Raw genomic sequence first — 26,218 nt, 5'->3', positions numbered from 1 at the left:
TTAATGAATCTGCACAACTGTCTCCCACTAGCATTTTCCAAATAGCACAAAACACAGTGTCTTGGCGCTCGCTCATTCAGTAGACTTTTCTTATACCAGATTTTTTACTCCAGAATTGCTTGTTTACTTGTAAATTTCTATTTTATGCTTATATGTATATTGTTTCCCTATTTACATCGTATTTTGTAATTAAACTATGATGATGAATCACACAAGTATAACTTGTGAAATACTTTATTGATTTAAACTGTAAACCCACTACAAAAATCCATGATCTGCTTGAAAAAGAAAAAAAAAAAATTCTTTATATTAGTATTAGTAAAGGCATATGATGCAAAATGGCAAGCTTATACAGCATCAACCAAAAAAAAAAACCCCTTCATTTCGCCCACCACTCACTCCAAATGTTTTGTCTAGTTCTGCCTTGAATTTATTTAAGCTAACAACTTCTATAACAACAGATATAAGTTCATTCCAGCAATCAACCACCTGCTGGCTAAAGGCAAACTTCCACACATCTATTATACAACTGTCTTTCCTCAATTTGAATTTATGCCCTCTCAGGCAATTATTCTGAGCAAGAAGAATCCCATCAGCATTGAGCATGCTCAAACCATTCAAGGCTTTATACACCTCTATCAGATCACCTCGCCAGTGCCTAGTCTCCAGACACTGTAATTTGCAAAACTTAAGCCTTTCTTCGTAAGAGCAACCCTTTGTTTCCATTCACTAATCTTGTTGTCCTTCTCTGTACTTGTTCCAGCAGCTCTACATCCTTCTTAAAATTAGGCCTCCAAACCTATATACAGTACTCAAGGTGTGGCCTGGCCATTGCCTTATACAAGGGGATAATCATCTCCTTATTATCCCTGCTAGAAAATTTCCTTATATCATTAACAAGACACCATGAGCCACTCTTGCATACCATCTACACTGCTCAGAAAACTTCATATCTGACTGCACAATTACCGCCAGGTCCTTTTCATTCTCTACCACCGTCAGTGTAGTACCACAGAGTTGATACATTACTCTGGGGTTACTACTTCCCATTTGCAGTACTTTACATTTGTCAATGTTAAACTTCAGTTGCCACCTCTCAGCCCATCTGCTCTGCTCAACTTTTCTAGATCCTCTTGCAGTAGCAAGGTAGAACCTATTTAAATGGAAAACCAAAAATTATTATTATATTTTATTATTTCTTTTTCTTGCAAGCAACCTGTTAAAAGTACTGAAAGGAAAGTAAGGTTATCACTTTTGTTATTTTGCATTAATTTTACCCTCCTTCCATCACATATGTACCATCTATAGTTTATAGGTGACTCACCTGGTTGCATATATTTGGCTTAGTTAGCTGATAGTGAGACTAACTGTGTTTTGCCTGTAAGCTGTTAAATTATATAGGAAAATATGCTATCATAATTTATTAACAGTCTAAACCAGTCTGTTAGCCTAGATATAACTGGTAAAATCAATCAGTTACAGATTGGTTTGATAATTATAGCCCTAGACAATATGCCATTCATTGTAGTCCTTAACAAACGGAAATATATTTTGCATATATGAATTGGTATGATTTTTGATGTTAATTATTTCCTTCTTGGGCACATATGCTTTATTTGGTCTCATGGTATATATAGCTATCTGCTTGGTTATTAACCAGATTAGTGTATATTTCATTCTTTCTAGCCAAGAAAACATGTGTGCTACCTGCATATTAACAGATAGCTGACAAAAAATTAGTACCTAATTACTTCTGTTGCTATGTTTACATTGGAACAAGCCTGCTTCCTGGCCTGCTCTAAGGGGATGCATAAAATCAGGTCCACCTTTCAGTCAACTTTAGAGATGGAAGATGACGCACTGTTGTGCATCTTTTTTTTTTGTGGTGCTCGCAGGAAGTGTTTAACTTCAACAAAATTATGTGGGCCAAGTTTAGAACAAAAAACATCTCATGCAATTTAATAAAACAAATGACGTTTGCATTGTTCCACTCATTTGAATCCTTTGTACTGCTCGAAATACTTCTTTGTACTGCTTTTCTACAAAATTAAATCTGACAACACAGGGTTGTTAAAATTAAAATATCCCTATGTAGAGGGCTCTGGAGCGAGTTCTAAGGCTCGTACTGAAGAAAAATTTGGAAGACAGGTACAATAAAGAATGCGCTCGCCATTTATTGGGGGAAAAAAATGTTACGAAATTAGTTTGGCAATACAAATCACTTGAACAGTGCTACAGTTGTTCAATGTGGCTTCCATTTCAGTCAACAACAGTTTCCATTTGAAGAACAGCATTTTCTACAGCAGAACGTAACATGTCAACTGGAATAGCCAGCACATGACTTCTAATGCTGTCCTTCAGATCTGCCAGAATTTGACATCCTTCCCGATACACCTGGTTCTTCAAAAAACCACACAACCAGAAGTCGCGTGGGGTGATGTCTAATGATCGGGGTGTCCCTGATGCCTGGAAACAAAGGCTGGTGACCCGTTCATTTGTAAAGTATTGACTTAGCAATCTTTGGACACAATGGTGGATGTGGAGTGGTGCGCACAGTCTTGCATGAATATGGTATCCTGAAGGCACCCACGTGGTTGCAGCTGTGGTATTACAAAATTTGCCAAAATTTCATATCGCTGTCCAGTGACAGAACAGGTGCGGGGTCCAGTTGGTGTTACTTGTTCAAAAAAATATGGCCCAATCATGAATGTGGCCATAAATCCACACCACACTGTCACTTTTGGAGAATGCAACGGGACCTCTTGGATAACTCTAGGGTTTTCTGTTGCCCAAATGCAACAGTTGTGCATATTCACTTGTCCATTTAAGCAGAAGTGGGCTTCATCACTCCAAAGGATGTTCCATGACCAAGTGATATCCACTGCCATTTGCGCCAGAAACTGAAGTGCATATGTGAAATGAATATCTGCATCACCATGCTTTAGCTGCTGTAGCATATGCATCTTGTAAGCATAGTACTGCAAAACCTAACACGTTACTAGCCTTACAGTGGAATACGGCATGTCCACTTCACGCGAAACAGCTGCCACACTTTGCACTACCACGTGGAGATTGACTTGATAAATCTATGACAGCCATAGCCACATCTTCAACAGGAGAGGAGTCCACTCATTTTCGACCTCTACCTGGTTGAACACCAAGGAATCCTGTCACTTCAAATTTTGCAATCATTTTGCGGACAGCACAGTCTTAGATCCACACCTTATGCACTTCTGATGCCGAAATTCTCTGATAGCCGCAGCTGCATTGTTGCTGTTCTGATACTACAGCTTCACTAATAGCGCCTTTTCCTGCAACGTTGTTGGCATTGCTGCTCTAGTGCAGGAAAACATCTGTATGATTTTGAAGAGACTGCTTTGCTTTTATGCAGTACAGTAGAGCTGAGTAGTGGCACTGTGGCAATAACTTACAATTATCCAAATAACTTATGTTATTTGCATAATCGTAACTAAGATAGTTACACACCATGCAGTGAAAAATTTTGTAACTATTTTTTTTTTTTTTTTCCCCAATAAATGGCGAGTGTATTCTTTATTGTACCTGTTGTCCAAATTTCTCTTCAGTATGAGCCTTAGAACTTGCTCCAGAGCCCTCTACATAGGGATACTTTAATTTTAACAACCCTGTACTATGGTAAAGCTCACACAATTAATGAATAAGAAGAAAATTACAAAATATGTAGCAGATCTGAGAACAGTTAACAATCAGTTAGATCAGTAGTGCTGTCCTGAACATAACTGGGTCTGTTTTGCTGATCTGGCTCCAACATACCATCCAATATTGTTTCCATATTTGACGACTGTTTATATTATGGCCCGGCTTGCTAGCCAATATCTAAGTTGGCATGTTGTGCATTATCATAAATGTAGGTTTTTTTTTTTTTTTTTTTTATGAAAACTCCAAACACGAAAGGTATCAAAACCTATAGTACTTAGTACCGTGCATGGGTTGAAGGAGAAGTATGGGGTTTATGAGGATAGTCAGTTTTGGCAATACTGTTGATGCCATCCTCACAAAAAGCACCCAACATATAAGTGAACATTATCTTATAATGTTGTTTTAATATTGGTTCAAAGTTTATATTTCTATTATTATATCTAATTTTAAAAAATAAATAAATAATGAATAAAAAATTGAGTTGTTTTTATCCCAGCTATTTTTTTTTTTTTTTCTTTTTTCTTTTAGGGACCGAGTGCTAGTGCATATATTACCTATTGCAAAGGAGATGATGCTCTAAAAGCAATACAGGCAGTTAATAACATACATGTAGATGGTAGAATATTGAAAGCATCACTTGGAACCACAAAATATTGTAGTCACTTTTTAAAAAGCCAGCAGTGCCCAAAAGCAGTAAGTATTTTTTATTATTTTTTTTTTCTTCCTATTCATGCTGATCAAAAAAATGGAATGGAATACAGTCGAACTTGGTTGTAATGAGCACAGAAATAATGAGATCAAGGCTGTAACAAGCAAAAAGCCATAATGATTTTAATTTGCCCGTATTCCCATACAATCCCTCACTGTTACAACAAGCATACAACATGAATATACTGAACAAATTTTGGTAACTATGCAAAAGAGAGAGAGAGAGAGAGAAAAAAAAAAAAACACATTCTTAATTGCTCAGGTAGTTGAAAAAACCCAATTCTTGAAATAGACAAATGAAAAGGGTGACTTAGCTTTATGACCACCTGCATCGGATTAGCAGCCGGTTTATGACCTTGTCCTTCTGGTGACGCGGCTATACAATAGTGCATTCGTGTTCCACTTGTCACATTACCCTATTTACAAATTGTCTTGTATTCACTGAACTATAAATTTATTTCGGGACTTCTAAAAACTTTGTATCCATATTACTTTATTATTTTAAAGTAAAATCAGTTAAAAACGAACCCTTCCTAAAAGAAAGTCTCTCTCTCTCGATTCACGAAAAAGTCAAAATTATTGAGTTAGAATGTGGTGCAATAAATGCTGAAGTGTGTAAAAAAATTTTTGTCCTCCAAGTGTATCGACATTGTGGATGAATAAAGATGTTTACATATTGGCACTGGAAAAGTACATGATGGGGGGGAGCTTAGAAAGTGCAAGGATACAAACGTTGATCAAGCATTGCTTCAATGGTTCACTACACAAAGAAGTGCTGGATTTTCAATAGATGGTCTGATCTTGAAAGCTGAAGCGGAAAAATTTGCTAAACAATTTTGTATGTAACCACTGTTGGCTGGATCGATTTAAAAATCAACATAACATTGTTTATGCAAAAATTAGTGGGGAATCTCAATCTGCAGATCCAATAATGGCAAATGAATGGATTGACCGTGCAGAAATCAGGAAAGATTTCGGCGACAAAGACATCTACAGAGCCGACCAAATTGGACTTTTTGTAATTTGACACCTGACAATACATTTAAATTCAAAGGGAGAAAATGTGTGTTGGTGGAAAAAAAAAATCAAAGGCTCACTTGATGGTGCTCATATGTGTAAATATGACAGGAACTGATAAAAAAACTTTGTTATTGGTAAATCATTAAAACCTGGGTGTTTTAACGATAAGGAAAAAAACGTGAGGAAACTTCCTGTGGGTTACATTGCAAACAAGAAAGCTTGGATGACTTCGGATATTTTTCAGCAATACATAAATGATTGGAATAAGGAGCTATTCAAAAAGAAGAAAATTATTTTATTGTTAGTTGATAACTGTCCTGCACATCCCCTGATTCAAAATTTGTCCAACATTAAGCTGGTGTTTCTGCCTCCCAATGTGACATCAGTTTTATAACCAATGGATGTAGGTGTAATCAAGCGTTTGAAAGGATTTTATAAAAGATTTCTAGTTCTGCATCTGATCAGTCAAAGAGAATAGAAACTTATCAGGTCTATATCGATATTGGATGCTATAAATTTATTGAATGATGCATGGAACAACGACAACCATATCAAATTGCTTCAAGAAATCGAAATTAAATTCAAATGAAATTTCAATCGTATATGAAGATGATGAAAATGAAGAAAACAACTTACCATTATCTGAATGGTTGATACATAACAACGTTGTAGGTTTTAATACATATAACATCGATGAATTTGTATGAGTCGATGACAACTAATTAACTAGTGGTCTTCCTACAGAGAATGACATTGTAGATGCTGTGCTCAACAAAGATGATAACAATGATGATGTGATGAAAATTGAGAGCGATTCAAAATCATTGCCGACAAGCTCAAGGTGCAATGGACTCGTTAGTCAATTTTTTTTAAGGAACTGAGGCAAGTAATGAGGCTTTTAGCACATTGAGCATTATAAGGGAAAAATAAAAGGTGAAATCTTAAAACAAACATCAATTTTACGATTCATAAATAAAGACTAATTGAAATCGTGTTTATTATTAAATAGTATTGTTTTTAATTACATATAAATAAATTGTTTAGTATTAAGTATATTGTAGTTTATACAAGCATGTTAGTATTTGTAAAATAGTAAGAGGAGTTTACCTCAATATAGTACGTAGAACACTTCTGTATGATACTCTCCAGAAATTAAAACGAAAAAATCGAAAAACTTACATTAGAGTAAAAAATAATTAAAAACCAATTTAACACAAAGCATGTTAATACAAATATGTAGGTGTATACTTATATTATTATTATTTATTTATTTTTTTAATCTTTTTATCAAGTTATTGAGAATTTTAAAAAATAGGAGGTAGATTTAACTCATCATTGATATAAAGTGTTCATTGTCTAACAGCCCCAGGAGTTTTCCCATCTCCACTATCACTGATATAGCAAGTAATGATTATAACGAGGAAATTTTGTCGGTCCCTTGGTGCTAGTTATAAACATGTTCACCTCTATTTATCTGCCTATAGCAATCTTATAAACAGTGCTTAGATCCCATTTAAGTTCAGCAAAAATTTGATTCACACAGATTATATTAGGGGTCGGAGGTTGGGTGGGAGAGTCGGAGGCCAATCGAAACGCTGGACGTCACAACCGTGTTCCTCAAACCATTCCTGCAACAAGTGCCCGATGGCTCTGCGCATTGTCATCTTGGAAGATATCATTGCCATTCAAGAAAAAGTGTAACATAGGGGAGTGTACACGGTCAGCAAGCAGTTGACGATAGTGGAGATGTTGTTCCACATGCACCAGGGATCCAAGTTCCTGCCAGTAAAACATGCCCCACATCATACAACTGCCTCCACCGGCCTGCACTTTTGATACCATGCATGATGGATGAAGAGCCTCATGTTGTTGATGCAAATCTGTACGTTGACCATCCACGGTGTGGAGTAAATAACGTGACTCATCCGACCAGCACACCTTCCAGTCTTCTAATGTCCAACTTGCATGTGCTTTGCACCAGGCGAGTCTTTTATGCCGATGAACCTTGGTTAGGAGAGGATGCTGTAGGAGTTCTGCTGGTATAGCCCATACATGCGACACGTGGTCATGCCAGATATTGTTCCGGGTTGGCCCATGTTGTATTGGGTAGTCAGCTCTTGAACTATGTTGCGCCTGTACGAGTTGTCGGACCTGGTGCTCACCTCTACCTTCAACTTTTGCTGACCTTTGCAGTTTTGCCATCAGGTCATTGTTTGACCATTTTGACGCCAGTCCTGGTACACTTTAACTAAGGTGGCTCTCGAACACTACCAGTTTAGCTATTTGGGAAATCGCGGCACCAGCTCGTCTAGCTCCCACAATCTGTCCTTTATCAAAGTCCTATAAATCCTTCCTTTTGCCCATCACGCTCGGAATTTTACTACCTACTGAACCACTGACACCTTATCTATGCTACGTAGGTCGGCTAACTGCATTCTTGTACCTCATGGTGAACAGGTCACATTCCCTTTTCATTAGGGTGGTCATAATTTGGTGATCACTCTGTTATATTACAGTGTTTATTGAACCATATACCAGTGGAATCAAATGACAAATGATATTTAATAAGAATATGGAATACAGTAAACCCCCCGCTATTAGCAGGGGTTACGTTCCTGAGAAATGTTGCGAATACTGAGTTATGGCTCCCATAGTAATAAAGGGGTTCCATTCCAAAGTATGAAATATATAAGAAAAACTAGTCTAAAATTTTGTCTATGTATGTATAATATGTACCTTCATAATATGACTATGTACATAGACAGTACATAGTGAAATGCAAGCATAAGGCATCGAAATGAAAATAAGAAACAATTTAATATTAAATGTAATATTTATTAGAAATTTCAAACAAATCTTTCAAACCAGCGCCTTTGCTAGCTAAAAAAACTTATCCCGCCAGTGCTATCACCAGTTTCGCTAAAGTGTTGATAAAGGAGTTTTGCCTTTTCACGAATGATGAGTGAACTTAACGGAATTTTATTTTGAGTTCGGTCTTCTATCCACAGATTTAAAGCTTTTTCCATTTTTTCTAATTTAACATCACGAGTTACAGAGCAAATTTTTGAAGCAATTAGCGCATTTTCACGGACACTACGGCGGATTTTTCTTTCAGATTTTTTGATTGATCGTACCGTTGACTCATTGATTTTATAATGTTTTGCCACTGTGGAGACACTTTCACCATTAGAAATTTTATCTAATAACTCAGTTTTATTCGCTAATGTCATCACCTTCTTTGATATTTTCACATTTCTCTTGTTATTCGTAGCCATATTTTTGTAGGGGTTAGAAAGAACTTGTCCACAATAAAGTCACTTTCTTCCGTTAACACACTCGAATGTTTTACACAGCAAAACGGTAGATTTATCATTTTTGTAAGCATATCAATTTATAAATTGAAAAATTTATTCAATTTATAAGCATATAAATTAAAAGCAAACAACGAAACCTTCCATGACAAGCACATAACACATACTGAACAAGGATTAGCGAGAAACATCCACGCTCGCGATTTTGTCACCCCCCACCCACTGAGCGCTGTTTTGACTGGGAAAGATAATTTTAGCCACACCCACGTTTTTTTATGGCGGAAAATATTCACGGCGCTTTAAAATTCACATTTTTTTTAGGTTTCATTTTATATTAAATCGGCGATCGCGAAACCCTCGAATAGCGGGGGTTTACTGTATGGGTATTCAGAGTAAAAGTATACCTATAGTGCCATATATGTAATATGTTTTATAGACTGATGTAATGTTTAATCAATATTTTGATGGCATTAATCTGATCCGAAACTATTTTTATAATTCTCTTTTTTTTTTCTACATTTTTATTACTTATTTCATATGTTTAGTGTGTGTGTATAATACTATTAGTTAACTTCCATTTTCAGATTAATTCAAGTTACTTGTGGGGGAGGGGGGATGCTGAGGCACTTAGTCTTTGGTTAAGAATCTGAAGAAACAGAATCCTTTTTATGTTAACACTAGGAGTGAGATGAACCACATTGGTCCACTCAATATGAATAGCATAACTATTGATGAAAAGCTGAATAAATATTTTGGAATCTACATTCATACGTAAAATTTTTAGGGATGGGAATGCCACAAGTATACAAAGTAATAACTGGGACCCAAATCTCTAACTGTCCAAGTTATTACTGGGTCTGAGCTTTGATTCCCCCACCCCTCCCTTTGTGATACTGAGAGGAAAGGGGAAGAGACACTGAAGCTAAAACCAAATAAGGTACCTGGGGCTAATGGAATCTATGCAGTTCTATTAAAATAAGTGGCAAAAGAGGTAATCAAATGCTTAACCATAATAATGAGAATTCATTTGTGTTCGGGAGATTCCTGCAGAGAGTAGATGTGTAAAGGCTCTCTTATTCACAAATAGGGCTCAAATTGCAGGGACATAACAGACCTGCTTGGATTCTGTGCCAAAGAAAATAATGGAGTCAGTGGTTTAACAAATAAGTCAATCATCTTGAGAGGAATGCAGCTAGCATAGCAATCACAAAAGGGATTTGAAGTTTTTGATACCCTTCCATATCAGTTATTGCTGTGCAAATTGGAGCAGTGTGGCATTAGTGCCAAGTTGCTGCTGCTGTGGATTAGGGCTTGCATAAAACCAAGAAATATCAAAACCGAATTTAACCGAAGTTTACTCTTAAAACCGATTTTCTAAGACTTAGGGAAAATAATTAAAAGCTTATAACACAGGTATTTATTTTATCTTGGGTAGATTGTACAAATTGTAATCAAATCTTTTAAACAAAATCTATCACTTCTTATAGTAAAAAAAATAAAATTAAAATGCTCCAAAAAAGTAACCAGCTTGAGATTATACAAAATTACAAATTGTATTTAAATCCTTTGAATAAAAACTATCCTCTCATATAGTAAACAAAAAAATAATAATAATATATAATAAATAAAATTAATGTGAAAAAAACAGTTTGGGGAAATTACTATTTATTGCTCAGCTTTTTTCTGAAAATGATCCTTTTAAAAACACAGTATAGTAAGCATTTTTCCTGATAGACTTGACCTTATTTTTGTGTTAAAGAGACCAGTGATCGAAAACACTCTCTCAGATTGGACACTTGTTAGTTTAGTGGTCAGCACTGCTCTATAAACTTTCTCCAGCTTTTCACTTCTACTGCTAGTTGCCTCCAAAATTTTAAATTCTCTGCTGATTTCCAATTCACTCGGATATTTTGAAGGCTCTTCAGTTAATCTCTTTATTACACTATCATACTCTCGCATGAGTGTATCTCCAACATCGGAACTAGACGAGTCTTTGTTTTCTTCTACAAGAACAGTTCATTTTATTTCAGTTTCTTCATTCAACGCTAAGACTCCTTCGGATTGTTTTGAAAATAATCTCTAATAAATCTCTTCAGCATGCTTTTTCAAAACTTGCTTACTTGGAAAATCAAAAGTTCTTGAACCTGAATCTTCTTTCCTAAACTTTTTTGGGGTTGTGTAGATAGCTTAGCAAAGCCACAGTTTGGAAATTTTGCCTTGCATTTTAACGCTGCAAAAAGTTTTGGTGAAACTTTAAAGCAAATGTGTTTTCTTGCTGTATCAAGCTTAGCAAGCAGAAATTCTATTGAAGACTCTGCTTTAAGTAAGTTTGTATCTTCTGAGGTTATAGCCTTCAGAATCATTTCAACTGGTCGCAAAGTTTCACATAGCAATTCAAGTCATCGTCAGACACAGCTTCAGTTGACACTGTCAACTGAAGCTGTGTCTGACTATGTGCAGTACTTGACAGTACTGCACATAGAGCATTTGGAATTCAATTTTTCGATTTCAGAAATCTCTCAATCATATAGAATGTGCTATTCCATCTAGTGTTGCAATCTAATATAAGTTTATATTCTTTCCCATTAAATTTTGCTTTAACAAAATTTTGTAATATGTCATTTTTGGTAGGCGATTTTCAAAAAAGCTTGCAAATTTTTCTGACTTTGTTAATAGTTTGTGCAATATTGGCCATCGAATTGAAGAAATAAATGAGCTCATTGGTAAAATCTGTTTGATAAAGCATGCCTTGCTGTCTTTCTTCAACTTCATCATCACTACTTTCCTCATTATTTTCATTTTCTTCATTGTCTTTGGGAGACTCAGAGACTGTGGCACCATAATTGATTGATTTTTCATAAAGTACATCTATAACTGACAGATGTATACAATGGACTATACATTGTTGATGATTAGGTGTAATTTGCTTGCTAAACTTAATCATCATTGCTGCTCCATGGGTGGTGCAGGCAACAGTATCCTCATCCAAGTTCAAACCAAATTCCTTCACGTGTCCCTTCACAATTTGCTCAGTTCTTCTGCTATCAAGTGAACCAATAAGACCTAACGACCAATGATTGTCTATTGAATGCACATTTATATTCATATACCTTTTATTTTGTATAGAAATATATTCGTCTAGAGTCAATGAATACCATGCACCCAAAACCAATGAATTTTTGAAATGCTGAATGAGTTATTCTTACTTAGTTTTATAATAATTCAGAACCATATTTTTAATTCCATTCACTGAAGCTGGTGGTAATTTATCGTATTTATTTCTCTGAAGGTGAAGGTTTGATTGTATAAACTCACTCTTGGCAATTGAATTAAAAGAAAATCCATTTAAAGCAGCTAATTTTGAAATCTCTTCTTCCATAGATTTTTTAACGATAAAGTTTTCTAATGTTCTTACCATTTTTACGGGAGGTTCACTGTTATCTTGTTTAATGTCAATCTGATGCATTTTCTTTAAATGCAACATCAGAGATGATGTAGCTCCTCCAGATGACTTCATTATCTTCTGACATTTCGAACATTGTGCTTCATCTATGCTTTTTCGAGCAAAATAATTCCATACATTTGATTTCATCTTTGAAATATCAAGAGTAATAAATATTAATTGGTAGGAATTTATATCACCGGCAATGTTAAATAAAAATGTTGAAGATTACAAAGGCACAATACTATGCATCACTCCCGCAAGCAGTGAATGAAGTCTAAACGAGGCAAGTTTCAAACTTTTCACGAAAGAAATTTTTTATTTATTTAGTTGCAATTTTTTTTCCTCCAATTAAATCTATTGTATTTTCAAAATTACATAAAAGCTAAATTTGGTGAAGCTGCTTTTTGGAGAACATTTGATCACAAATTTAATAGGAATAAAGAAGCAAGAAACTTTCTACGATTGAAATTTGCTGCAATATTCAGTGAATCTGTTTCTAGTGGGTAACCATCAATAAGGCGCGTTCCATAACTTACCTGGCGAACAAGATAGATGGAATGGAGAAATGTTGAGCATTTTCTTTTATGCTATTATGCTATCGCTCCGACTCACTCAGTCGTAAATGAGTACACCTGTTTTGTGCCATGGTACAGGTGGGAAGATAAAAGGTACCCCTCCTAGATTTGGGCCTCTTGCCCGTGAGATTCGTACCTAAACATAAAATAAAATAAAAACATGTTTAAAACATAAAGCAGTTGAACGATCCAGACAATCGAACAAACAAAAGAAAATGTGCGTAACAAAAAACTATATTCGAGGGCTAACTAAAAAAATATTTGAATCCAGTTTTAGAAGCTCGGTTTCGGTTTTAACAACTCAATATGAAAACTGTATTTATCCGGTTTTATAAAACCGGTTTGCAAGCCCTACTGTGGATAAGTGTTTGAGTGGCAGGATGTTGACAAAGTGCTGGTTATTAATGACCACTGTTCTTCATTGATTAATGTCAAAGTGTAAAGTGTATTTAGTGTCTAACGGCACCAGGGGTTTCCCCCATCTCCGCGTTGCTTTCATTGTGGGTGTACCAGTTCACTGGGAAGGCCAGAGATTTAAAAGTGTATGGATATTGTACATGTGTAGTGTTGTGTTCTGTTGTTCATCTGGCCATTTAGCCGCTGGACCCCTACTGAGGCCCAACGTTGTCCACACTTAGCCCTGTGGAGGCAGACCAGGTACACCAGTATTTTTAGATAAGTACTCTGGCAGGTCCTGCCACCTAATTTCCTGAGATTTCAGTGGCTAGGACCTATATATAAAAAAAAAAAGAAAAAAAAAAGGGGGGGGGGGGATAAACGCTTGAATTTAATTAGGCCGAAAGAGGTTGCAAGTGTGTCGAGTTTGGCATTTAAAATTTTTACATTGTGTGGGGCATTTGCTTTTCGCTGGCGATATAGGTAGAGTAGGGGGGAGAGACGGAAGGCTGGCGGGAAAAGACAGAAGTATGGGGTCAATAGGGAAGGCGACCCCAGGTATATCAGTGGGGCATGCCCTTGCCCCACCAGAGGGAAATGAGGGGGTGGTGGGGTGGGGAGGGGGCAGGAAGTCCTTCCCCTCACCCCACCAGGGATAGGGAGTGAAAGTGGGCTGGGCAAGGGAGCCCTGCCCAGTTCGCCATAGCGGCAATTTGCAGTGCCCTCCAGCAAGTGCAGTCTGTTGATGACTCGTTAGTGGGGTTTGGTCCTTTTCTAGGTGTGTGGTTTCATCCTGGGAGCGACAACATTCTGGCTGGAGCCACTCCCATTGGTTCCTAGGTCGATGCTGTTTCATTTATCCTGCTGCATATTACGCCGTTTGTCCTTAGTATTTTGCGATCCTTTCCTCTGTGTTGATGTTTTATCAGTTTGTCTTTATTTATTATTTGTGGTCATCTAATCGTTGTGGTTGGCTATTTCTGTTCGTCTTCTATTGAAAACGTCAAGTGCAAATCGGCTGAGGGCTTTGTATTCATCTTCTGAATCCAGTAGATGGTACTCTTGATTTTTCGGTAAGTATTGAATCTCAGTTATAAGTCTACTTCTGTGTTCTTCGTAGCATTCACAGTCATGCATAATATGTTGCCAGGTTTCAGGTTCTCCACAGGTGCATGTGGACTCTTCTATTATTCCGAGTGCGTTCAGTTTTGCTTTAAATGGGCCGTGGCCCGTCAGGAGGAAGGTTGTATTTAACCCGGGATAGAACCACGAGGGGGCTTTTGGGTACATTTTTGCGACTATCGGTATGAAGCATCTTGTAACTTGACCCTTTGGCGACATCTCCCATCTGTGCTGCCAAATCTTCAACATGTGAGCCACTATTCGTTGTTTCTCTACCGTCCGGCTGTTGGTTGGGTCCAAGGTAAAGTCATAGATGGAGGCAGGTATATCCTTGGACAGTAAATACATGAGTCCACATCTAGTCACCTCGAGGTCCAGCGGAAGAGCTCCTGCCAGGACCTGCAGAGCGTGGGTGCTCACCGTTTTGCATGCCCTAGTTATAGTTAGAAGTATGTTTCTTTGGATAGTGTCCAGCAGTCTTCTGTTGACCGCGGTTCCGGCCTTCCTGAACCAGATTGGTGATCCGTAGGTGATCGCTGGGATGAATATTGTTTTATAATACAGGGACAGGGTCTTCCTGTTGAGTCCCCAGTCCCTGCGAGATACTCTTGCTACTAGTGCTGCATAGTTCCTTAGTTTCTCTCTCAAGTAGGTGAGGTGAGGTGTAAAGGACAGGTTTCCATCCAGGATAATACCTAGATACTTTATTTGCTTTGCTAGTTTAATGGTGGATCCCGCTATCTTTATTTGCGGTGGTCGTCTGATGTTCAGAGAGCCTTTTAGTAGTACTGAGTTTGTCTTGGTTGGTGAGATCATTAACATGTGTGTTTTTGCCCAATTCTGTAAGGTTTGTAGTGCTTGGTTTGCCTGTGTTTCAAGTCCCGTTCTGGAGTCCGCTTCCACCATTAAAATGAGATCATCAGCAAAGGCCTGACTGGCCACATTTCCCAGGTCCAGAGCCAAGAAGTCATCAAAAACCATGTTCCACATTAGTGGCCCCAGGACAGATCCCTGTGGGCAGCCTCTTCGGACGCTTTTAACAACTCTTCGGAAAGTTGTGACGACCTCAATTTTCCTATCTGACAGATATGCCCGGACACTGTTATACAAGTTTTCTGGGATTGCTGCTTTCCGGAGTCTGCCAAGGACACTGGGCCACCAGATGGTGTCGAAGGCCCCAGCAAAATCCACTGCTATTACCAGAAAATATTTCTTGTTACTTTGGGTTGCCTTGGTTATGAGGTTTTGGACTGCTTCAATGGTCGAGAAGCCCGGTTTGAATCCATATTGCCTGGGTGATTCTAGGTTGGCCGTTTTGTAATGGTTCATGATCCTTTTGTGGAGCAGCCTTTCATAGAGTTTGCTTAGGGTAGAGAGTAGGGCTATGGGGCGATATGAGGCTGGTTGGTCCGGAGGTTTTGTTGGGTTTTTTAGGATAAGTTTTAGGTGTGCAGTCTTCCAACTTGTCGGGAAGTTCCCAGTTTCCAAGGCATCGGTTGAGGAGATTAAATATCAGGTTCGGTATATATTCCACAGCTTTTTTGACCATCTCTGGTTCTATGAGATCCGGGCCGGGACATTTCCTGTTGCGCATTTGCAAGGCCGCACCCTGTAATTCATCGACTGTGAAGGGCGGTTCTATTTCTTGGGTTCTATACGTTTGGTTTTCCTGGCATATTACCTTTTGTCGTTCATTAAGGATATCTGGTGGTTCATGGATGATAGTACTAAGGATATTGGTAATCGATTCCTCCCACGTTTTGGTCAGGCTTCCATTGGGCATCCTCGTTACAGTGGATGCTTCTCCCCTGGGGAGCTTGTTTATGGTGATTTTATACACTACGCCCCAGGGGTTCTCGTTCCCTGTCTTGGAGACCAGGTTTTCCCAAGAGGCTCGCTTGTTCTTTTTAATTTTTTCTGTATAGGTGTTTCGCACCTCTTTATATTGTTGCCTTAGTACTGCTACCTCTGTTGGTGGCCATGTTCCCCGTGCTCTTTGGAATTCTTTCCGTGTTGTCTGGACCTGTTTTCTCAATCTTTGCAATTCTGGAGTCCACCAGGGCATGTCCCCGACTGAGGGGGTTTTCCTCTTCATCGCTGTCTCTGCTGCTTCAGTTATGATACTGGTGATTTTCTCTTGGAGTGTATCTGGGTTTTTAATCTCACTGTCCACCGCCTGTCTATCCAGTTCCTCCAGCGTTTTTTGCGCCTTGCTGGTCAGTTGTACTCTGAAGAGTTCCCAGTCTGCCTTTTGGATTGCGAATCTGTTTGCCAATTGTCTGTTTGTAGTTATTTTTGTCATTGATCTTCTGATTTGGTAGGTTATTGTACGGTGATCCGATGTGGTCCAGGCATTTTGCACTGTCCAATCGGTCACGTGGGCTTCAATATTCCTTGTGGTCAGGGTGATATCAATCGTGGCTTCCCACAAGGTATTGCAGAATGTTGGCAGGTTAAAGGGTTGGTTTTTGACTGTGAGGATTGAATTTGCCAGGAATTCGTCCAGTCTTTGTCCATTTCTGGTTCCGCGGCGGTCCGGTGTGGCACTGTGCCAAACAGGGGAGCGGCAGTTTACATCTGCTCCTACAATTATTCTTTGTCCTGCTAGGATTGTCTGGATGGATTGGAGATATGTGATAGCAAAGTCGATTTCCACACCAGGTCTGCAGTACAATGAAATTGCGTAGAAGCTCCCAATTGAGCTGATTATATGAGCACAGGCAGCCCAGGGCGTACAGAGCTGTGGTAATTTTGTTGCCGCTATTTCCGAATTCCTCACTACTACTGCTGCCCATGGGGTATCCTCGTCACTCTGGATAATTTTATAACTCATTGGGAATCCCCTGACCTGCTTTGTGTGTGTATAGGGCTCCTGGATAAGGATGATGTCGGCATTTTCTTCATCGGCTTTGTGGCGCACCTGGTCAACCACTGCCCTGGCACGCTGCCCATTGATCTGGTGTATCTTCAGAACTCCGTAGTTATATTTCTTATGGTGTGTCCCCATAATCAATTCGTTGTTGGAATACACTCTTTACTTTTTGGTACGTTGGGCATTTTGCATCCCGTATGGAGTGTGTGTGGTCCAGCCTCAGGGATTTGCAATTGACGCATATGGGATCTTTCTCCTTGTTTGGGCAGTTTTTAAATTCATGCCCTTTCTCTGAGCAGTGGCCACACGTAGCTTCTTTCTGGTTGCAGGTATGGGAGGTGTGGCCATACTTGCAGCACCTATAGCACTTTATTACTGCCACATGCTCCCTATACTTATGACTGCTCCACTCCACATAGATGGTACTCTGTGTTCGTAGAATTCGCCAAGCCTCAGGGGCAAGTTCTATGACCCAATTACAGTTGCCACTGTTATTTACTCTGGTTTTGTATTTTGGGAAAACCAGCACTTTCCCATCCCGGTCTGGGAGTGCACTTTTTAGATTCTTCCTGTAGATCTCCTCAGCCAGAAGTTCAGGGGTCAAATCCTGGTCCATGTTGAAGATAACCACTGAGGGCCTTTTTCTCTTCGGGGCCTCCGCTTGTGAGGCCCAGTGTAGGGATCTTGGGGTTTGTTATAATTCCTTCTGCTTCTTCCTTATTCTCCGTTTCTATTACTATCCCTGGATTTCTGGTCTTTCTTATGGCTTTTATTCTGGTTGCTCCGAATTCTTCTCTGAGGTTTTGGATTACTTTTTTTTCTTGATTTCCTCACTTGTACTGGTTTCTTCCCCTGTTGGTCTTAAAATGACTATATTGGGCGTTGGCAGAAGTGTTTTCTTTTTTAGCTTCTGTGGCCTTGCCCATTCTCAGTGTTTCTGTGGGTGTGTTCCTCAGCGCTTGAGTATATGATGGGGCGCGCTGTGGCATTTGATTGTCGCCATCTGCACGTAGGGCTTCCAGGGTTGCTATTGTTCTCTGGTAATTTGTATGTGTGTTCATTAGTATGGTCTCCAGCTTATTCCATTGCAGGATTATTTCTGCACGGATGGATGAAGAGATCCTACTTCATTATATTTTCGAGGGCTATACGCAGTAGGAGTGTCTGCTCTGGCACAGTTCCCTGTGGGAGTGTCGGGTCTAGGATGGTTCCCTCTGCCATTTTATGCTGTTCTTCAAGTCCTCCCACCTGATCGCTTGGTTGCTTGGCCTCACTTGTACTCCGGGTTTCCCGATCAAATTTCGGTAACGTCGATTTTGTATTTTTCCTCTTCATGACCGATTTTGGATCCTTGGTCTCCTCTGTTCTTTCGGTTGAGTTTGGTTGTGTCCCCTGTATTGGTGGCGTGACCTCAATTGTGCTTGGAGCACCAAGCTCTGTCTCTTCCATTCCATTCTCCATTTCCCTACGATTTCGGATTTGCAGGGCTCTCTGGTTTAGCGGGATGCAAGCTATACTGTGTAAAGTCCTCCACAACAGCTGCAGGATGCATGCGATGAAGCACAAGTTCATGCGTCAATTTGGGGCAAGAAACGGGAGGAGTTGAAAGTCAGTCGCGGAAAATTTGAATAAGTGGGGAGGGAGGGAATACAGAAAACATGATAGAATCAGTTGTAGCACAGTAGACGCTCCGAGGAAGACAATGCAGATCTTCTTTTTGCCGTCGGTCAGCAAGGTCAGTAGGAGAAAACGTGGTGAGAATTTCAAGGTCAGCAGAGCTGCCGGACTGTTCAAGCGCACTTAAGTCACAAGCAAATCTATCCACTGTCAGCACACTAGGGGGAAACCCACCCCCAGTCAAGGTCGCCTAGATACTTTCTTGGCGGCCAAGATAGAGTGACCGCACTCTCCGATGCTATGTCTATGGTGGCGTGGTGACTCGGCCCACAGACAATAGCGCCGGATAAATAACGAAAATATCCCAGCGGAGAACCCAAAAATCAAAATAAACTTACTCCCACGATAGTCCACACGACGAGGAATCCGTTGGTATATGTTTTAAAACAAAACTCATTGTTACCATTAATTTTTAAAAGCAAAAATCTGGAGCAGTAAACACGTGCGACTAACCAAGTAGGCAGACAACAGCGCCCTCATTGATTAATGTCATTGGGCCTCCGTGATTTTTTGTAATATTAAATATTGATTACGACATCAACTTTAATATTTTAAGTTGATGATGATGTAAAGATTGGCAGGATAGTTAATGACAGTAATGTGGGTATATTATTCCAGTAACACATCGATAAATTAAGCAGATGTGCTTAAAAGTGACATTCGAGGTTTGACATTGGTAAATGTAAGGTATTTCATTTGGCTAACAGTAACCCCAGAATAGTATACCATTGGGTGGTACTGCACTCGACATAGTGTTGAATGAAAAGGACCTAATGGTTGTTGAAGGTCTCTGGATAATGCATGTGGGCTGTAGTTGGATATCCTGTTGTATAATGCAATGGTTAGACCATATCTTCAGTATTGCATACAGATTTGGAAGCCTCATTTTAGGAAGAAAGAATTGTTGGAACAAGTGCAGAGAAGAGCAACCAGATTAGTCAGGGGACACAAAAGGGTACTCTTTCCAAAAAAGACTTCAATTCTGTAAAATTCAGTGTCTATAAACTAGAAGGGGGTATGTGATTGAAGTGTTTAAGGCCTTTAAATAGGCAAGTAACCTAATTACTGAGGTTATCCTTACTGTTTCTGAGACATGCACAAGGGGAAAGGATTGCTGTGCAAAAATTATTCCAATTACTGACATGAGCAAGGCATAAAATTCAAATTGAGGATGGTTGCAGAAACTTGTCTTCAGTTAATGTGTGTGCTTGATTGCTGGAACACACTTTCATCCATTGTTGTGGAAGTGGGTAATTTGAATAAAATAAATTCAAGGAAGAACTAGACAAACTATTAGAGGGGATGAATAGGTGAAATGGGTTTTTTTATTATTATTTTGTTGGTTTTTTCTTTTCTTTGTTTTTTTGGCTGATAAGGGTTTTTTTTTTTTTTTTTTTTTACTAAGCTTGCTTCATTTGCTCTATCAATACTAATAGCTTCATTAGATAGTTGTAGCTTATGTAATATAATATGAGGACCATTATCCCAAAAGTAAATGTAATTCATAGTGCACACATTAGGTTTCAACTTAAAGTTCAGGTAACGTGCTATGAGAATTAGCTTCATAGGTACCACATAGCATAGTTTTAGTTAAATAATTTAAACCTACAGATTTAAATTAGAATAAAGTGTTATGGTCAAAGCAGAGTTTATTAGCAAGTTATTTTTCCCTCCTTTTTACATTTTAGAGCATAAGTGAGGGGGGGGAGGCAGATCCTGAAATCAGGTAAGCAAATCCTCCCCCTCCCCCATTAATCAACTCTTCAATAAATTCAAAAAAAATTAACACAGACATAGTGTTCTCTTCTATGGTAAAATAATTTGTAAAGTTCTTCCTGTCTTGGTAGGATAGGATTTTAGCTGAGGTCTTTTTCCTTGTGGTGTATTTATAATTTTCCATATATAAATAAAAAAAACGGATAAACAATTTTTTGGTAGACCTGTGAAAGCGTAGTGCCCACAAGCATAGGTTGCTCCCTAACATACTACGGGGTTGTTGGGATTTAATTTGGTTCCGTTTAGGGTATATCACTTCACATATGGGATATTTTTATAAGGTTATATAATGATGCATTATATACCAACTACTCTAATTGTTGTGGTAGTAGCATTAAAAATGGTTCATTGCTGCAAGGAATTAGACTCACTGAAGAAAAAAAAAATTGTAGTCAGTAGGTACTTTTTCTATTACCATAATTGACTGTCCTATTCCAGTACTCTGTAACAAGTTCTCTTGATCTGAGCTTCATGATATCCAGTCTTGTCTCCCTAAGCTCTTAAAGTTTTTGGTCTCACTTACTGGTAAATATAAGTCCATCTTGAAATCACTTTGAAAGATAATTTATTCTAGTACTATACAGCAAACTGGCCTAAGGCAAGCTTCTTGAAATCCAGCCTTCGATTACTCTTTGCACTGTACGACTATTACTAATACTCCCTAAGCCCATGTTTGTAACACATGATTCTTGTATCACTTGCATGACAGTTATACCTCAGTCATTCAGTTTACTCTGGACTGTGAACACAATACCATCAAAGCTGTTCCCCCTACACACAATACCTAACACTACTGTGAATCTTTCATAAGACTATTTTTTTTTAGATATAGCCTTCAGACCCTGAAGGCCACATCTAAAAATTCTTTTCCCCACTTGTATGGGCCCAGTAAATCATTAATAGGATCAGTATGATTTCGTGTCAACTTTTATATTGCATGGGAAACTTTGTATCTGTTTTGAATTGTAACCCCTTAGTCTTTCTTGTCTTGATACACCTGTTAAACCCCATTCCCCCTGGTATATTATTCACTCCTTGGTTTCTGTTCTCCAGTTGTGTAACTTTATATTTAGTTTTATTTAACTTGAGTTGAACCTTGCAAAACCATATTTGTAACTTTTTCATGTGCATTGCCTGACCGTTCCACATCCTCCGTATTTGATGGTCACGGGCTCGAACCCAGGTCTAATCAAGAAGCATGGATCATGGAGTGCTAAGGTAACAATGACAAGTGAGGTTTCTGTTATTAAAGATTAAGGACAGGAGTTTTAATTTCAGGAAAGAGGACTATGATGGTCTGTGGTACTAAGTGGCTTCTGTTCACTGGGAAAGGGACAGATGCAGGGGAAATACATTTTAAAACAGTAGTTATAATACAGTAAGCGTATTATAACTACTTTAAAAATATGGTATTATAAAAATCTGTGAATGGCAAATTCACTTTTTTTTTTTTTTTGCTGGTACAACAAAAGATTGCTTTACTTACATTGTATGGCTATTTGTCCTTTTAAAAATTAGAAAGGAAAATTAATGATTTTTTAACCTAATAATTTCATTATTCTGATAATAATACAGGCCTGAATATCCTGATGACCCAGAGAGCTATGCTGCCGGTAGCTAGACTGCCGGTCACCCTAGCCAGACAGGTCAAAGGGTAGGGATCGGATGAAAAGTAACATACTGGTCTTCCAGGTTGGGGGTTGTGCGGGAGGCTAGTTCCCTCTCCATGTAAAAATAAATAAAAACTCAAAGCTCAAAGAGGAAAACCGGACAGACAAAGGGATACGACTCGGACTGGAAAAAGGAAACGAAAAGGAATAACGGACATTTTAAATATTGCAACATGGAACATAAGAGGTGGATTAGGATATAAAGAAGTCGAACTACTTAAACATTTAAAACAGAAGAAAGTAAATATAGCAATAATAACAGAAACAAAGAAAAAATTAAAAGGTATGAAAGATTGATTCTTATATAATGATATACAGTGGAGTAATCAAAAGGAAAGAGCTATGGAGGGGTAGCAATATTAATAGATCGGAAATGGAAAACCAAAATACAGAGCTACACATTTATAAATAATAGAATAATAACAGTAAGATTTAAATTAGACAGACGTTATTTATGTATAATTGGAATTTATGCTCCAGAAGATGGAAAAGAGGAAGAAACAAATATTTCATTTTGAGTTACAAAAAGAACTAGATAAGGATATAAAAAAGGACAATGTAGTTATTTTGGGAGATTATAATGCTTGGGGTAAGGAATAAGCCAATAAAAAATATTATGGGATGTTTTGGAGAAAATAAAGTAAATGGAAATGGATATAAATTAAGAGATTTTGCAACATTTAATAATTTAAAGATAACAAATACATTTTTTTAGAAAATGTGATATACATAAATATACATGATTGGCAAGAGGTACACAATCACTAATAGACTATGTAATAGTAAATCAAAAATTAGCAAAAGAATGAGATACTAGGGTGGTTAGAGGATATGATATTAATTCAGATAATTTTTTAGTGGCTTCAAAAATAGGGTTATAGCCTAAATGGAAGAAGAGAAAAGCTATTAAACAGGGGAAAGAGGAGTTGGGTTATAAAGTATATCTACTCCAAGAAGAAAGTATACAAAATTTATATGAAAAAATGATTAAAGACAAAATAAGTAAAACATCATATATGAAATAATATATGAAATATATTATTTCATATATGATGGAATAATATATGAAATATAATGCAAAAGAGACAATAGGACAATTCAGACGAATTGTCTATAAGAAGAGGGGGTAAAGGTATGGAATGAAGAAATAGCTAAAGCAGTACAAGATAAACAAGATAAATATCTTAAATATATACAAAACAGGACAAGTGAGAATGAAGAAATATATAAACAAGAACGCAATAAAACTAAAGATATAATAAGGAAGTCTAAAACAGAGTCATGGGATAGAGTTATAAGCACAATAGAACATGATGTTCATGGAAGACAAAATTTGGCATATAAAATGATGAAACACTTGAACAGCACAGAGAAAGGCACTTCAAGAATAAATATAATAGTAGTAGTAGCATGTGATGCAAGAAAGCAAGTGTATGAGCTTATGCAGCATCAGCCAAAAAAAAAAAAAAAAAAAAACACCATTCCCTCCAAATACCTGTCCAGTTCCTCCTTAAATTTATTTAACCTGTCAACTTTCACGACAGATGGAAGTTTGTTCCAGCAATTAACCACCCGCTGGCTAAAGGCAAATTTCCACACATCTATTCTACATCTGTCTTTTCTTAATTTGAATTTATGCCCCCTTAGGTTCGTAATCTGAACAAGTGGAAGGATCCCATCAGAATTCAGCGTGCTCAACCCATTCAAGGCCTTATACACTTCAATCAGATCACCGTGCAGGTGCCTAGTCTCCAGCCACTGCAATTTGCAGAACTTAAGCCTCTCTTGGTAAGAGGATCCCTTCATTCCCCTTATCAATCTTGTTACCCTTCTCTGTACACGCTCAAGAAAATCTACATCCTTCCTAAAATGAGGCCTCCAGACCTGTACGCAGTACTCAAGGCGTGGCCTGACCATTGCCTTATACAGAGGGACAATCACCTCCTTCTCCCTGCTAGCAAAATTCATATATATCATTGACAAAACCCCATGACCTGCCCTGGCAGCCTGTCTGCATTGCTCAGAAAACTTCATATCTGACTGCACAATTACTCCCAGGTCTTTTTCATTTTCTACTACCTTAAGTGTAGTACCACACAGTTGGTACGTTTCTCTGGGGTTATTTCTACCCATATACAGTGCTTTGCTTTGTCAAGGTTAAACTTCAGTTGCCACTTCTTAGCCCATCTGCCCAAATTATCTAGATCCTGTTGCAGTAGCACACTGCCATTACTGTCATTAACAACCCTGCCAACCTTTGTATCATCTGCAAACTTCGACATTAAGCCTGATATACCTTCATCAATATCATTGATAAATATACAAAACAACAGTGGACCTAACACCGAACCCTGTGGGACTCCACTAATAACATTAGTCCACGAAGAGCAGCATCCATTGATTACCGCCCTCTGTCTTCTCCCACTTAACCATCCTTTTATCCATTGTAGCAACTTACCCTTAATACCATTCTGCTCCAATTTGTACAATAATCTTCCGTGCACAACTGTGTCAAAAGCTTTCCTGAAATCCAAATATATGATATCAAAATTATTTTTTGCATCCAGTTCCTTTATAACCACATCATAATATGCTATCAAATTTGTCAGACAAGACTTTCCCTTAACAAACCCATGCTGTGTCTAATTATTGCTGCAGTCTTGTCTAGATGATCCTACAATGCATCTTTAACCAGTGACTCCATTATTTTACCCGGAACAGAAGTTAAACTAACTAGTCTGTAATTATATCATATAAAGGAAGAACATCTCATAAAGGAAGAACAAAGAAGAAAAACATTATGAAGAATTGTGGAAAGACCCAACATCAAACAGAAGAGATACAGTTAGACCCAGTTAGTGACATAGATCCAATAACGAAGGAAGAATTGGAAAAGGCAGTGAAAGCTACAAAAAATAGGAAAGCAGTAGGAATGTATGGTATAAATGCAGAACTGATCAAGTGTGGAGGAAGTTTTTTAAAAGACAGGATACTAAATTTATTTAATAAATGTTGGGAACGATATAAAATACCAGAAGAATGGAAGATAGCAAAAATTATTTTAATATTTAAAAAAGGAAATAGAAATGATACAAAGAATTATAGAGGGAATAGCATACTAAATACAGTATATAAAATGCATACCTAAATAACAGAATTAAAATTAGCTCTGTTGAAATATTAATAGAAGAAAAGGCAGGATTCAGAAAAGGAAGATCATGTGCAGATAATATATTTATATTAAAACAAATAATAGAAAAACGAAAAGAGTTTAATTTAGAAAGGCATTTAGCATTTATAGATTATGAAAAAGCATTTAATCGAGTAGACAGACGAAAACTATGGGACATATTGAGTAATAAAGGATACCCAAAGCATCTTACAAAAATAATACAGAGTTTATATCGAGGAACAAAAACAGTAATAAATACAGGTAATAAATTAACAGAATAAAGTATAATAAATGAAGGAGTTAGACAGGGATGTAGCTTGTCACCAATGCTGTGTAACATATATATCGAGAATATGATATGTAAATGAAAGAAGAAATTAATACAGGTTAATACAAATTAATACACTGTTATTTGCAGATGATCGAGTAATTATTCAAGATAGTGAAGATAATTTACAAAGAGCAGTATATAAATTAAACCAAATAACAGAAGAATGTAAGGTTAAAATATCAACGATGAAAACTAGAACAATGGCTTTTAAAGGGAAAAATATGGTGAGAACAAAAATAGTTAGACAATAAAATATTAGAACAAGTAAAATATTTTAAATATCTAGAATGTGATATAACATATGATGTCGAAGAAGATATGAACCAGAAATTGGTGAAGTTTCAAAATATATGTGAAACAATAAAAAGAACTCTGGCTAAGAAAACAAGGAAAGAAACACAATTGAAATTTTACAAAGTTAATGGCAATACCAACACTTCTTTATGGTTCTGAAACATGGATACC

The 26,218-nt window shown here is 37.7% G+C and overlaps 1 protein-coding gene across 4 annotated transcripts in view; it reads left to right on the top strand.

Annotated features, from left to right (window-relative positions):
- Positions 1 to 26,218, top strand: part of LOC150075706 (CCR4-NOT transcription complex subunit 4-like) — a 494,519-nt gene that overhangs the window by 208,217 nt on the left and 260,084 nt on the right. For all 4 annotated transcript variants that reach the window (XM_090388673.1, XM_090388675.1, XM_090388674.1 and 1 more), the window contains exon 8: positions 4,207 to 4,371. In XM_090388673.1, the coding sequence (XP_090244799.1) occupies positions 4,207 to 4,371 (165 nt within the window). The remainder of the gene's footprint in view (positions 1 to 4,206; positions 4,372 to 26,218) is intronic.

The sequence above is a fragment of the Mastigoproctus giganteus genome, chromosome 14 (genome assembly GCF_048544385.1).
Source record: "Mastigoproctus giganteus isolate SK-2022 chromosome 14, ASM4854438v1, whole genome shotgun sequence".
Taxonomy (NCBI): domain Eukaryota; kingdom Metazoa; phylum Arthropoda; class Arachnida; order Uropygi; family Thelyphonidae; genus Mastigoproctus; species Mastigoproctus giganteus.
This window is presented reverse-complemented; position numbering and strand designations above follow the sequence as displayed.